The sequence below is a fragment of the Dromiciops gliroides genome, chromosome 3, assembly GCF_019393635.1.
Source record: "Dromiciops gliroides isolate mDroGli1 chromosome 3, mDroGli1.pri, whole genome shotgun sequence".
Classification (NCBI taxonomy): domain Eukaryota; kingdom Metazoa; phylum Chordata; class Mammalia; order Microbiotheria; family Microbiotheriidae; genus Dromiciops; species Dromiciops gliroides.
Window position 1 is genome coordinate 93,789 of NC_057863.1, and position 15,389 is coordinate 109,177.

General features: G+C 38.3%; 1 protein-coding gene across 1 annotated transcript in view; it reads right to left on the bottom strand.

Moving 5' to 3' along the window:
• Positions 1-4,112: 4,112 nt before the first annotated feature.
• Positions 4,113-15,389, bottom strand: part of LOC122749541 (zinc finger protein 345-like) — a 30,667-nt gene continuing 19,390 nt past the window's right edge. Inside the window, exon 6 of the mRNA XM_043995954.1 lies at positions 4,113-6,774. Coding sequence (XP_043851889.1) covers positions 4,619-6,774 — 2,156 coding nt within the window. The 3' untranslated portion in view covers positions 4,113-4,618. The remainder of the gene's footprint in view (positions 6,775-15,389) is intronic.

The following is a 15,389-nucleotide window of genomic DNA, read 5'->3' on the forward strand; positions in this document are numbered from 1 at the left end:
AAAACAGAAACAACTCAAAAAACAAAAACAAAAAAAAGCAGAAATGATATGGTTTAATATGCATTCAGATTCCACAGTTCCCTTTTTCTGGATGTGGAGAGCATTTTCCATCATGAAACCTTTGGAAATGTTTTGGATCATTGTGTTGCTAAGAGCTAAGTCTATCACAGTTGATCCTCACACAATGTTGCTGTTGCTGTGTACAATTTTCTCTTGGTTCTGTTCTCATCAGTCCACTTAAGTCTCCAGGTTTTTCTGAAATCTGCTCATCATTTCTAATAGCACAATAGTATTCCATTACATTCATATACCACAACTTTTGTTCAGCCATTCCTCAACTGATGGGCATCCCATTGATTTCCATTTCCTTTAGATTGTCAAATTTATTGGCATACAGTTGGGCAAAATAGGTTGTAATTATTGCTTTAATTTCCAATCCATTGGTAGTGACTTCACCCCTTTCATTTTTGGAGTATTGTGAGATTTAAAATTGGATATTAGATCATAAATCTCCCCTACTTAACCCTTCCCTTAATTTATCTCCCAGACTAGTAAATGGAAGAAGCTTCTGGTTTTCTAGATAGAGCCTTTATTGTATATAAGGTGTTGTTGATTAGAAGGATAGGAAAATAGAAATACAGTACAAATCGTCTTAAATCTAGGCTTAGTCTATATTCCTTATAAAAACTCACCAAACCGATTTAGGCCACCTTTGGAGTGAGTCAGACCGTCTGTGCCGCGCCGCCAGGAGTCCCGCCAAGCCGGCAAAAAGGCTACTCCCGTTCTCTCCACCCCGGAAGTCAAAAAACCCGGCAGGCAGTCTGACATGCGCAGCAGGCGGACTGTACCCGGCAGGCAGTCTGACATGCGCAGCAGGCGGACTGTTCATCTCCTCCCCAAAAGGGTGGTCCTTGAAAAACTGGCGTCTTTCAGTTATCCTAACTGACTGTTAAAAACTTTCATATTTTACCACAGTATATAAGGACCTTGAAGACTTATTATTAATTATTATTACTATTAATATTCAATCTCAGACTTGTTTCCTGAATTCACCCAGGTCCTTTAAAATCCCTAAGTCTCACTTTCCCTAACAAGCACTGGAGCTGCTTGGATTCTAAAGCCACTGAAGGCCCAGCCACTTTTATTATATATATCCTGTTAGTAATGTTACATCAGCCTCTTCACCCCCCCTCAACCTCATTTTTCACAATAGTCAGTTGGAGGGCATGTACTCTAAGCCTACCACCTTTTAAATGACCTTACAGTGGACCATTGACATCCCAAGATCTTAGTTTCCTCTCCAGTAGCACTAGGTGTTTCAATGCTTTAAAAAAAAATACTTTTCTTTAATTTTTAAAAAAAGTTTGAATTTTAAGAACCTGAAAGCTTTCTGGGATTCAGTCTTTGACCTATTCAGTGAACTCAAATAGGTCCCCTCACATCCCTATGCCTAGTTTCTCATCGAGCACTGGAGCTGCTTATATTCAAAAGCTACTAAAGTCCCAGTCAGTTTTACTACTTGGATACTGTTAGTGATGTCACATCTGTCTTGTAATGATTGGAATGACACCACCTGCTGGAGACTTACTGTAGAAGAACTCCGCCCATGAGGTGAAGGTCTTTGAGGGCAAGACCATGCGTCTTGTCTTTGGCATCAGGAAGTGACGTTTACTTGTGGGAGGAAGAAGGGGGAACCTGGCGCTCTGACTCTCACTCTTTCCTGTGGACTCTGGCAGAAAGCGGAGCTAGAAATGTGCTCTCCCTTTAATAGATGAATGTAGGCCTTTCTCTCTCTCTTTACCAAATTCTTATTCTCCTTAATAAATGCTTAAAAGCCTAACTCTTGCTAAAGCTTATAATTTATTGGCGACCACTTATTAGATATTTTAGACAGACTAGCTAGTATTTTAGCCCCTTAACAGTCTCTACATCTGCCTAAGCCTTATTTTCCCCAGCATTTACTAGTAGGGCCTGTACTTTAGGCCTAGAACCCTTTAGATGAACTCACACTAGTTCCCTGTGCTCCTTAGGTCTGTTTTCCCACTTGTTCTATCAATGTTTTGGATGATTTCATGGTTTTTGTTTATTGTTCTTTTTTTTGGGGGGGGGGTGAGGCAATTGGGGTTAAGTGACTTGCCCAGGGTCACACAGCTAGTAAATGTTAAGTGTCTGAGGCCAGACACTTACTAGCTGTGTGACCCTGGGCAAGTCACTTAACCCCAATTGCCTCACCCCCCCCAAAAGAAGATATAATCTTGGATCTCTTCAGTGAACTCACCCAGGTCCCTTCAAATCCCTAAGCCTTAGTTTCCTTAAACAAACATTGGAGGACTTATATTCTAAAGCCACTGAAAGCCCAGTTAGTAAAGTAACCCTAACTCAAACCCTAACCCAAACTTGACTCTAATTTTGCACTAATCCTAACCCTATCTGCATGCCAACGCTAACCCTAAACCTAATTTCGTGCTGACCCTAACTGAAAACCTAAGCCTAATTTCATGCTGACCCTAATCCTAAGCATGAAATTATCATGCTGATACGTGTGATGCTAACACTAACCTTAATCCAAATTTTTGTGCTGACACTAACCCTAACACTAATTTCGTGCTAAACCTAAACCTAACTTCCATGCTAATGTTAACACTAACCCTAACCCTACTTTCCCACCGTCTTACCCTAAATGGGCCTTTGAGTCTAACACCAAACTCTTCGCAGTCTAACCTTAACTCTTAGTGGGCATCTCTGACTCTTTCCTTAAAATACTCATGCCTCTAAGTCTAACAACATTTTGTTAGTTACTGTAAAGTAAATAGAACAAATCCCACATTGTGCTGCACTGCAAACCAGTAAAAGTAAGTTCCACTACAATATATGAAAAAAGTAATGAAAACACTTCTGGAATTCATACAACTACTGATGAAATTCTTTTCTTTCTGCATGGAAAAAAATGTACACATTGACATGTTATATGTGAGGTGTTGCTAATGTAACTTACTGAACTTTACTCTCTTACAGAGGATTGTTCAACTGCAAAAGGTTTTTGAAAATCACTTCTGGAAAGAAATGAAAATCAGCAAAAGTAAAGATTACAATTGTTTAGAATGTGTGAATTGTAGACTGGTGGAAATGCAAGTGGAAACAGTTTCAAAGTTTATGGCTATTTTAACAGGATTGGGGAAAACAGTATTGCTCACAATAACTTTTTTTCTAAATCACTGGCTTATTTTATTTGTTGGGTTTTTATTTATTTTTTGCAGGGCAATGAGAGTTAACTGACCGGCCCAGCATCAACACTGGCTTATTTTAAACATACACATAACAATTATGGAAATTGATTTTGATTTGGGGACCCTACCTTTAGGCTGAGATTAGAAAGCCTTAGGCCCTCAGGGTCTCTCCCCCTCCTCCTCAGCTTTAGCTGAGTGAAAAAGCCCCGTGGGCTATACAAGACCCCAGGTCAGACAGCTGGGGGAAAAAAGAAAGCCCCCAGCTCCCTCCGACCTGAGCGGAGCTATCTGAAAGATAGCCTGTGCTGAGGCACGTGAAGTGGGAGTGCACCCCTCCAGCCCCAGCCCTGGCTGGCGGATTAGCTTGGTCTGTGGGTGTGAAGGAAGCCCCGAGATTTGAGTGGAGAGAAGAAAAGGTATATATAGACCTGGGAGTTAGACTAGAGGGGAGACGGACTAAAGGAGCGAGGAGGGACTGACTAGAGGACTGACTAGAAAGACTAGAGGGGAGCGCAGACAAGGACAGAGGAGAGTTCGGCTCGGTTCGGAAAAGGAGAGACGGGGCTGACAAGGTTACAGGCCTTAATACAAACCAGGGAAAGTGTAACGTGCCCTGAGGCCGGAGGTGGCTAAGGCCCTTATTGTATTCAAGAAGTACACAGTGGAAAGAGACCACAGGAAAGCAGTCAGGTTGTACTTTATTTCCCTGTATTCCTAAATTGAAATAGTATCTCATGAATGGACTCTGCTTTGATTATTTAGTTAAGAGCATTTTTAATCTTTAGTTTATCAATTTGGGAGTGGGGCAGTGTGGTGGAACTTTACAACGGCCCACATTAAATTAACGAAGTCAGATAGCCAAATAGTCAAAAGTCCCCAGATTAGTCCTCCAGTCAGCTTCAGCCCCCAAATTAACCCTAGTCATCAGAAATATCTAACACAATGTAAAGTGTATTTTACTAAGGGATTTAGCACCTTATTTAACAGTTTCTTTTAAGTTTGGATTCTCAGATAGACTTCAGATTTCTTACCAAAATTCTTCCTAAAATAATTACATTGTTGAGATTGTTCTCCATTATTCTGTGATAAGGAACAAAGGATGACCTGTAGTTGCGGACCTTGCTGTATCCATTATAATCATATTCCCAATATGAATTCTCTGTTATTAATTCAGTTCTAGACTAGAACAAAATCTCTTCTCATAACCACATTTCTATCTGTTATGAATTCTCTAAGATGTAACAACTTGGGTTCTCCATATTGATTATATTAATAACGTTTATCTCTCCCATATGAGTTTGCTAATAATGTAAAAAAATTACTCTGTTATGCATTCTCTTGTGTTGTCTAAGGTCTGGTCTCTGACTGAAGGACTTCTCACAGTTAGAATATTAATAGGGTTGACTTCTGCTATGAATCCTCTGATGTTGAGTAAACTGGGAGCTCATGTGAAAGGACTTTCCACACTCATTACATTTATAAGGTTTCTCTCCTGTATGAATCCTCTGATGTTGGGTAAGCTTTCCACTCACATGGAAGGCCTTCCCACATTCATTACATTTATAAGGTTTTTCTCCCATATGGATTCTTTGATGCCGAGCAAGCTGAGCGCTCAGACGGAAGGCCTTCCCACAATCATTACATTCATAAGGTTTCTCTCCAGTATGAATCCTCTGATGCTGAGTAAACTGGGAGCTCAGAAGGAAGGCCTTCCCACATTCATTGCATTCATAAGGTTTCTCTCCAGTGTGAACTGTTTGATGTCGAGTAAGTTCTGCTCTCAGACGGAAGGCCTTCCCACAATCATTACATTCATAAGGTTTCTCTCCAGTATGAATCCTCTGATGCTGAGTAAACTGGGAGCTCAGAAGGAAGGCCTTCCCACATTCATTGCATTCATAAGGTTTCTCTCCAGTGTGAACTGTTTGATGTCGAGTAAGGTCTGCTCTCAGACGGAAGGTCTTTCCACATTCATTACATTCATAAGGCTTCTCTCCAGTGTGAATTGTCTGATGTCGAGTGACTTCTGCCCTTAGACGGAAGGTCTTTCCACATTCATTATATTCAAAAGGCTTCTCTCCAGTGTGAATCATCTGATGTCCAATAAGGTGAACACTCTGACGAAAGGCCTTCCCACATACATTACATTCATATGGTTTCTCACCAGTGTGAATCATCTGATGTCCAATAAGGTGTACACTCAGGCGGAAGCCCTTCCCACATTCATTGCATTCGTAAGGTTTCTCTCCAGTATGGATCATCTGATGTCCAATAAGGTGTACACTCTGGCGAAAGGCCTTCCCACATACATTGCATTCGTAAGGTTTCTCTCCAGTATGGATCATCTGATGTCCAATAAGGTGTACACTCTGGCGAAAGGTCTTCCCACATACATTACATTCATAAGGTTTCTCACCAGTATGAATAGTCTGATGCCGAGTAACTTCTGCCCTATAGCGAAAGGCCTTCCCACATTCATTGCATTTAAAGGGTTTCTCTCCACTGTGAATTTTCTGGTGTCTGGTAAGCTTCCCAATCATAAGAAAGGTCTTCCCACATACATTACATTCATAAGGTTTCTCCCCAGAACACAAACTCTGAGGTTGTGAAAATTGTGAACTCAGGTATGTGGCCTTCTCAAATTCATGATTCTCATAAGGTTTCCCTCTAGTATGAATTCTCTGGTGGTAACTTAGTTCTGTGATCTGACAGAAGGTCTTTCCACAGTCATGACATTTATAAGGTTTCCCTCTAGTATGAACTGTCTGGTGACAAATAAGATGTGCACTCTGATAGAAGACCTTCCCACATTCATTACATTCAAAAGTTTTCTCCTCAGTATGAATCTGCTCATAGGAAGTAACAGATGAATTCTCTTTAGGAGGCTTTCCACATTTACTGTGTTCACGAAATCTCTCTTCACCATAAGTTCCTTCATATTCAATAAGGTGCAGATTGGCATCCTCATGCTCACTGCATTTATACGATTTTTTTCCAGTATTTATTATTTGCTGGGAATTACTGGGTGAGTTGGGTTTGTAGATGAGGTATTTCCCACTTTCTTTGTATTCACATAGATTCTCTCCAGGGCACAGTTGGTCATAGTCAATGTAGTCTAAAGTGGAGCTCAAAGAATTCTCACTTGCATTACACTTAGGAAATATTTTCTTTGAACAGATTCTATTACATTTATTTAGATCTGGCCATGGACTGGAGTACTGTGTCTGTGCATCACATGCACACAGATTCTCTCCTAGAGACACATTCTGTTGTGAAAAAAGGACTGGATCCATATGGAGTTGTCTTCCATCCTGAATGCCTTCAAGGCCTCTCAATTTATTGTGAGTGTGTCTTTTGGCAATTCTGCCATTACCAGAATGTGCCTCTTTATTATTCTTCTGTATCTCTAAGCTAGGTTCACATTCCCAGGCTTTTCTCCAATGAGAGATACAGAAATCACTCCTTCCTGATTTTTTATGGGATGAAGATTCCATAGAAATTCCCTGATTTGGAATTGACATTTTGACTTCAGGCCTAGCCTCTGAATCTGGAAGAAATAAAAAATGTAAATATTCCCTGTACCCATCTACTATTTACTTAGGCCTGTATTTTGTCTCCACCAAAAAGAAATGTTGTCAAAAAGTAAAGGGCAAAACAAATACTACTATCACCTTATGGTTATATAGCCATTTCTACTTTAAGAAAACCTTTCAAGTTGATCTTCACAACAATCTTGTGATGTAGGGAAGTTATTAAATTTTCTAAATGACAAAAGAAGCAGTTAGATGGCCAACTAGAAAGAGGCCTCAAGAAGGAGTGACAAAGACTCCTGGGTTAGGTGCTTACTAGCTATGTGACCCTGGAACATCCAACTTCTTCATATCCCAGTTTTCTCATTTACAAAAAGAGGGAGTGAATTCTAAAAAATCAGTTTTAAACTCTACCAATAAAGTGGCTAAAATACCTATACCCGTTGCCTCAGAGTTTTGCCAAGCATGTGCTTAGAGGAAGGTAAGAGGAGGAGGAGGGAGACAAGGGGGAAGAGGGAACATAAGAAGAAAAAAAGGGGGATGAAGAGGAGGAGGAGGAAATGGCTAGACAAAATTCTAGTACATAAATATAATGAGAAATTACTATGCTGTAAGAAATGACAGATATGAGGAATATAGAAAAGCATAGAAACGCATACATGAACTGATACAAAGTGAAGTAAATAAAATCAATAACACCATATCCATGTAATGATTGGAATGACGCCACCTACTTGAGACTTGCTGTGGGAAAGCTCTATCATGAGGAAAATGCCGGGCCTCAGAAGCTACCAGAATTCTTTTTTTTTTTTTTTTACTCTTTCTTTTTGAGAGAGGGTTATTGAACCCTATTGCTTGATACCTCACTGAAAACATTGAATATTGAATCTTGCTAATTGAAGTCATTTCTTTTTGATAAATTAATCACCACTTTATCTGCTACTGTTATACTAGAGAATTCATGTATAAGATGATGTGGTCTACTTGCTAAAAGAAGATTATGTAACAATGTCTAATATAATCAGCTATTTACATTCGTTTATTATTTATATGTCATTATACTCTGGGTATGGTTTGGAATTATTGTATATATCACTAATATATTCTCAGTTATGCAGCATAGCACGCATTTTTACCATCATACTGTCTTTGGTGAAATTAATGAGATTTCAGAAATATGGAAACTTATCATTTCAGAGACTAACTTGCTGTGAACTCTGATGCAGGCCCTGGAGAGAATATATGTGCAACAAAAGGAGAGACAGGTATACGTAAGTCCATGGTTTGCTTATGATGGTGACTATGTAGAGCACAATTACTAGGCACAGTCCAGTACTCATCCTCTCTCCCTCCTAATTTAACCTAATTTAACTGAACTTATTTATCTTTTTTATCTCACTCAGTTGAACTCACCTGTGGCCTAGCACAATCACTGGCTGTCTTGGAACCATGAGATATGGTATGATAACCTTTCCATAATATTTTCAGGTGTCATGAACACATACTAAATTTGGCTTTGATCCAGACACATGGTGGTAAAAAGTGTTACAGATTGCATAACTACCTCAACCCTCTATTAGAAGTCTAAGGATATAAAGGAGGGAATGTAATGGAATTTATTAATTTGATCATTGACAATGCTATGCTAAGGTTTAGTAAAAATACAGCAATTCAAACAGTTAAAGAGAATCCAGCTTTCCAGACCAGAGTCCAGAATCCAGTTTTCCAGACCAGAATCCAGTTTCCTCCTGATGACATCTTACCACTTCAAGAAGACAAGAGAAATCAAAGACTCTATATGAACTGTTTTGTTTTGTTTTTACTATCTCCTTTCTGTTATAATATACATCATCTGTAACATGTACCCTATGCAGAGGCCCTCCCTTTGCAAGACTAATGTCAAAGCGTCGGTTCATGAGGACAAAAAAATCGCCCCTCTGGACAAAACTTTCCTCTCTTCCTTTTCTATATTGTTGTTCACATATTATTAGTTAGCAATAGTTATTATATTCTTTTTACTGTTCCGTCAAGGAAACATTTTGTTTCTTGAGGAACAAAAGGGGGGACTGTAATGATTGGAATGACGCCACCTACTTGAGACTTGCTGTGGGAAAGCTCCACCATGAGGAAAATGCCTCAGAGGCATTGTGGCTTTTCCTTGGCATCAGGAAATGACGTTTAGTCATGGGTGTTGTCTATCAAGGCTACCAGCCAATCAACTTGAGGAGCCTCCTATGGTCTGGGAGGAGACAGGAAGGAGGAAAGGGAGCCTGCGCAGAGAGCGCTGGGGCTTTTTGGCTTCCTGACTTGATGGTGGTGGCGGCAGAGGACTTCACAGGAAATTTGAGGAAAGATAGGAATGCCAGGCTGTTAGAATTCTGTTCTCAATCTTTTTCTTTCTATTTTCCAATAAACCCTTTAAAACCTAAACTCGTTTTATCAGTGATTTTTAGTCAGTTTCCCCCAAAACTGGGGGGAACAGATTAGAATCCACATTTAGAATCTTAAATTACACATCCACAATAACTAAACCAATGTAAATGAAAACCACCACACGCCAATCAAAACTACATGTTCCCCAATGAATGTTGCCAAATTCCAAAGAAACTTGTCTTCAAAAAAATGTGTATGAGAAGACAAACTTTCCCCATCTTGCCTTTCTTTATTATTTAGTCTATCTTTATCTATTCCTCCAGTGGTCCATACCCTCCTGTCTAGTAATATGGCTAGATAACTATCTTTCCAAAAAAAATTACAGTCCCCTATTTTCCTCAGGATCTTGTCCTATTTCCTTCTTTCTCAAAAAAATTCCTAGCAAAAGACATCTATAACTTCTGGTATTGGAGGATTTTCAGGGGAATTCTATCAGACTTTGAAAGAGCAATTAATATCAATACAAATTATTCTCAAAAACCTTGAGAAAGGAAGCACCCTACTAGGTTATTTTTGTACGACAAAATATATACTATATAACACATGCATAAAACTGAACTAGGAAAGAATAAAAATAAAATAGCAATCTAGAAACTTTAAATAAAATCCTTTCACACTATAGTAATTCACCTAAGAATCTGTCCATTATGACCAATTTGAATATATAACAATACTACAAGGGTGATTCAACATTAGGAAAACAATCAACATAATTATATTAGAAATAAAAACATATAAGTCAGCTAGGTGGCACAGTGGATGAAACACCAGCCCTGGAATCAGGAGGATCTGAGTTCAAATCCAGCCTGAGACACTTGACACTTACTAGCTGTGTGACCCTGGGCAAGTCACATAACCCCCATTGCCCCACAAAAAAAATAAAACAAAACAAAGAACAACAACAACAAAAAAATCTAAAGCAACATAATTTCAACAGATGTGGAAAAAGATGTGACAAAGCATATTACTTACGAAAAACAAAGGTATTGAATGACCTTAAAGAGTATTATGATACTTTTTTAAAAAGTCACAAAAAGTATTTATCTAAAATGAAAAGCAAGCATGATATACAATGGGGATGCACTAGAAGTTGCTGTTGTTGTTCAGTTGTGTCTGACTCTTTGTGACCCCATTTAGGGTTTTCCTGGCAAAAGTACTGGAGTAATTTGGCATTTCCTTCTCCGGCTCATTTTACACATGTGGGCAAACAAGGTGAAGTGACTTACCCAAGGTCACACAGCGAGTAAGTATCTGAGGATTCATTTGAACTCAGGAAGAGAAATCTTCCTGACTCCTGGCCACACACTTTCTCTACTACACTTCACCTAACTACTCATACACTAGAAGCTTTCTCAGTAAATATAGGAGTAAAGCAAGGATACCCACTCTCTCATCTATTATTTTATATAGTCTAGAAATGTTATCAATAGCATAAGAAAAAGAACTTAAAGTTGTAAAGACAGACAAAGAGGCAATAAAACTATTTCCTGAAAATCTACATAGAAAATCCTAAGAAACTGGGAAAGATGCTGAGATACTTAATGGCTTCAGCAACATTCTATACTACAAAATAAACCCATAAAAAACAAAAGCATTACTATACAATGACAAAATCCAAGAGAGCATAAAAGAAAGAGAAATCCCACTCCAAATAATTACAAAATACATAAAATATTTGGGGACTGTTATACCAAAGCACCAAAAATACTTGAATACATTCCAGTACAAAGTAATCCTTAAAGAATTAAATGACAACTTTAATAGCTGAAGGAATTTTCAGTGCATATGGCTGGGCCAGGCTAATATAATAAAAATGACAATACCACCAAAGTTCATCTATAGTTTATCTATTTTATTTTTTATTTTTTTTGCAGGGCAATGGGGGTTAAGTGACTTGCCCAGGGTCACACAGCTAGTAAGTGTCAAGTGTCTGAGGCCAGATTTGAACTCAGGTACTCCTGAATCCAGGGCCGGTGCTTTATCCACTGCGCCACCTAGCTGCCCCCATCTATAGTTTAAATGTTATACTAATCAAATTATCAAAGGCATATTTTATACAATTTCATAAAATAATAACAAAATTCAATGGAAAAATAAAAGATCTAAAATACCAAGGGAAATAATGAAAATAGGTAGATAGGAAGAATAGCACTTCTAGAACTCAAATGATATTTTAAAACATTACTAATCAAAACCACCTGGTATTGTTTAAAAAATAGGTACATTGGGGCAGCCAGGTGGTGCAATGGATAAAGCACCTGACCTAGATTCAGGAGGACCTGAATTCAAATCCAGCTCAGACACCTGACACTTACTAGCTGTGTGACCTTGGAGAAGTCACTTAACCCTCATTGCCCTGCAAAAACAAACAAACAACCCCCCCCCAAAAAAAGAAATACCAAATAAAAAATAAAAACCCTGGTAGATTAATGAACCAGACTAGCCAAAGGAGAATCAGAAACAATGGAAGTCAACAAACCAGTGTTTGAAAAACCTTAAAACATAGACTTAGAAAAGAACTTATTTGATAAGAACTTCTGGGAAAATTGAAAAGCAGTCTTGCAGAAAGTAGGATCAGACCAATACCTTGCACTGGCTTCCACAAGATACTTTAAAAGTGTATCTTAATATTAAATAGCATACTACTAAAAATGAGAAGAGATCATATAATTTTCATTTATCTTTCCAAGCTATGAGGAGATATTTTCTTAACCAAACAAGTGATAGAGACAAATAAGTGAGTTAGTAAATGAATGAATCAACTAAGTGTTTATTAAGTGCTTACTATGTACAAAGAACCATGATAAACAATGGAGATATAAATAGAAAAGCAAGACAGTCTCTGATCTCAAAGACCTTATATTCTTTTTTTTTTTTTTTAGTGAGGCAATTGGTGTTAAGTGACTTGCCCAGGGTCACAGAGCTAGTAAGTGTTAAGTGTCTGAGGCCGGATTTGAACTCAGGTACTCCTGACTCCAGGGCCAGTGCTCTATCCACTGCACCACCTAGCTGCCTCAAAGATCTTATATTCTAATGGAGAAGATGATAAATATGGAAGATTTCAGCCACAAGTAGGATGGATGTTACAACTGCAAAAGATTAAATACATAATTCTGATTACATGAAAGTGAAAGTCAGCACAAACATAAGTTGTGGGGTTTTTTTTGGTGAGGCAATTGGGGTGAAGTGACTTGTCCAAGGTCACACAGCTAGTAAGTGTCAAGTGTCTGAGGCTAGCTTTTAACTCAGGTCCTCCTGACTCCAGGGCCAGTGCTCTATCCACTGCTCCACATAGCTGCCCCACAAACATAATTAATGCACTTATGCTAAGAAGGCAAATGTTCTACTGGAAAAAAATTGTATCAAATTTCACTGATAAGTCAAAAAGATATATAAACAATTAATGGGGAATTACTTTTATTCATATATGTATATATACATACATATTTATTCATCTATATGTGTATGTATATGATGATACATGTATATATTTACATATCTAGAACTAAAAGCTATTCTCCACTAGATAAGTGGTCAAAGGATATAAAGAAGCAGTTCCACAAGGAAGAATAGCATGCTATTAACAACCACATGAATAGACACTCCAGGGGCAGCTAGATGGTGCAGTGGATAAAGCACCGGCCCTGGATTCAGGAGGACCTGAGTTCAAATCCAGCCTCAGACACTTGACGCTTACTAGCTGTGTGACCCTGGGCAAGTCACTTCACCCCAATTGCCTCACCAAAAAAAAAAAAATTAAAATAGACACTCTGAATCACTAATAATAAAATATGCAAATCAAAATAACTCTAAGGTCTTACCTCATACACTATAAATTGGAAAAAATGAAAGCATGTGGGAATTGTAAATATTGACACAGGGTTTGAGGGAAAACAGGCACATCCATTATTGCTGGTGGAGCTATGAAATGGTGCAACCATTTTGGAAAGCAATTTGAATTTATGCAAATGAAGTGACTAAAGTGTCCATGCCCTTGAACCCAGAGATTCCACTACTAAGCTTATGTTCAGAGGAAGCCACCAATAAGAATAAAATCCCTTTATACAACAAAGGAATTACAGTTGCACTTTTGGGGATAGCAATGAATTAGAAACAATGTAGATTCCCCAACCAATGGGAATGAATTGTGGTACATGAATATAGTGGAATGTTACTATACTGTAAGAAATGATAAATGTGATGAATACATGGGAGTGTGAAAAGGTTTATATGAACTGAATATACACAATAACCACAATATAAATAAAAAGAACAATCATGAAAAAAGATTGTGACAAGGTTTCAAAACTATCAAGAACAAGCATGGCTCAAAGGAAGGGATGGGATAAATCATGCCACCCTAGCCCTCTGAAGCAGTGGGAGGTCTACAAGTACTTTACACTGAACATACCTTAAGATATTTCCAATATATTGATGAGTTTGCTTGATTTTTTATTTTTCCCTCTACTTTCCTTTTTTTGTTTTTTGGCTTTAAAGAGATAGTTCTTTTGGAGGGGAAAGGAAGCGTGGAAGAATTAACAGAAGTAAAAAAATGGAAGACATCCATAAGAATATATGTTTTAAAAATCTGAATGTTACAAAATTACAAAGAAAAAGCAGATCTCCAAAGAACTCTTTTCAGGGGTGAAAGACCTTGAGTAACATTTACTGCATATATTTAGAGACTTTTTTGTTACACCAACCAGTTATGTTGCTGTTTTTTGCCTTTATTTCTTTTTTTGCCTCTAGAAATATTTATTATTTGTTATATGAGGGAGAGAATAGTGGGGGGGAATATGATGTTATGACAAGGACATTAATGAAGCCTCTGTAAGAAGAAAGAGAATCAAATAAGAGCAATTGCAGTGTAATGACCAAAGCTTGTGTTCAAAGTGGACAGATGAGAATTCAGTCTACCTTCCTTTGTGGCAGAGGTTCGGGGAGATGATTGTAGAATGGTAGGCTTTGTAGATGTGCTGGTTAATTTTTCTGAATTCTTTCTTCCTCCTCTAAAAAAGAATTCTTTGCTATCAGAGGTGACCCTCGGGGACACAAGACAGACTGGAAAAACTGCAAGGCCTCCTCTTGCTGAGAAGTGTGTCCCAGAGGCAGATGTCCAAGGCATGTCCAAAACACAGCTCATTCCCTTTCCCCTCCAACCTTCCTTTCCTGTCCCAGGCACCGTCACTGATCCCACTTCCTAGGTCAGTAACCTGGACATTGTCCTCCACTCCTTACTCTGTCTCCCCCCACAGGTGGCTGCCATTTTTACCTCCACTACATCTCCACCTGACCCATTCTCATCCCTCAAAGCCTTTCACCTGGATCACTGCAGCAGCTGATTCAGGGGTCTCTCTGCTACCTTGCCTTAAGCTCAGATCTGACCATCTCACTCTAAACCCCATCTCTAGACTCAATGAACAGGGGTTAGTCCCCTGTTTAGCTTTTCATTCTTTTCAAAAGTAGACTGGACATCACTTCCCCTTCTGCATAAGCTGGCTATCCTTATGCTCCTCCCACACATCAAGCTAATTTGGAATTGATTTGTTTCAAAATATGATGTGGACAGAAATATTTTGAAAATTAAAAAACCTTATCACAAAGAGAACTAGAAGTGATGTAGGATGACAATGGCAGAAATTGACTGCACATAAGCAAACTGAGACAGAACCAAGAAAGAGCTTGCTTGTTGTAATTCTGTTTGAATGAAGAAATCATCAAGACAGACAGGTGGAATGACCAACAAAGTCCAGCAGCAAGAGATAGAAAGAGAAATTCCATTTAAAGTAACGGTAAATAATATAAAATACTTGGGAGTCTACTTGCCAAGACAAACCCAGGAACTCTATGAACACAACTACCAAACACTCTTCACACAAATCAAATCAGATCTAAATAATTGGAAAGATATCAATTGCTCATGGATAGGCAGAGCTAATATAGTAAAAATGACAATACTGCCTAAATTAATTTACTTATTCAGTGCCATACCAATCAGACTACCTAAAAATTATTTTATACAGCTAGAAAAAATAATAACAAAATTCATCTGGAAAAACAAAAAATCAAGAATATCCAGGGAAATAATGAAAAAAAATTCACAGGAAGGTGGGTTAGCGGTACCAAACCTGGAGCTTTACTATAAAGCGGCAATCATCAAAACTATCTGGTACTGGCTAAAAAATAGAGTGGTAGATCA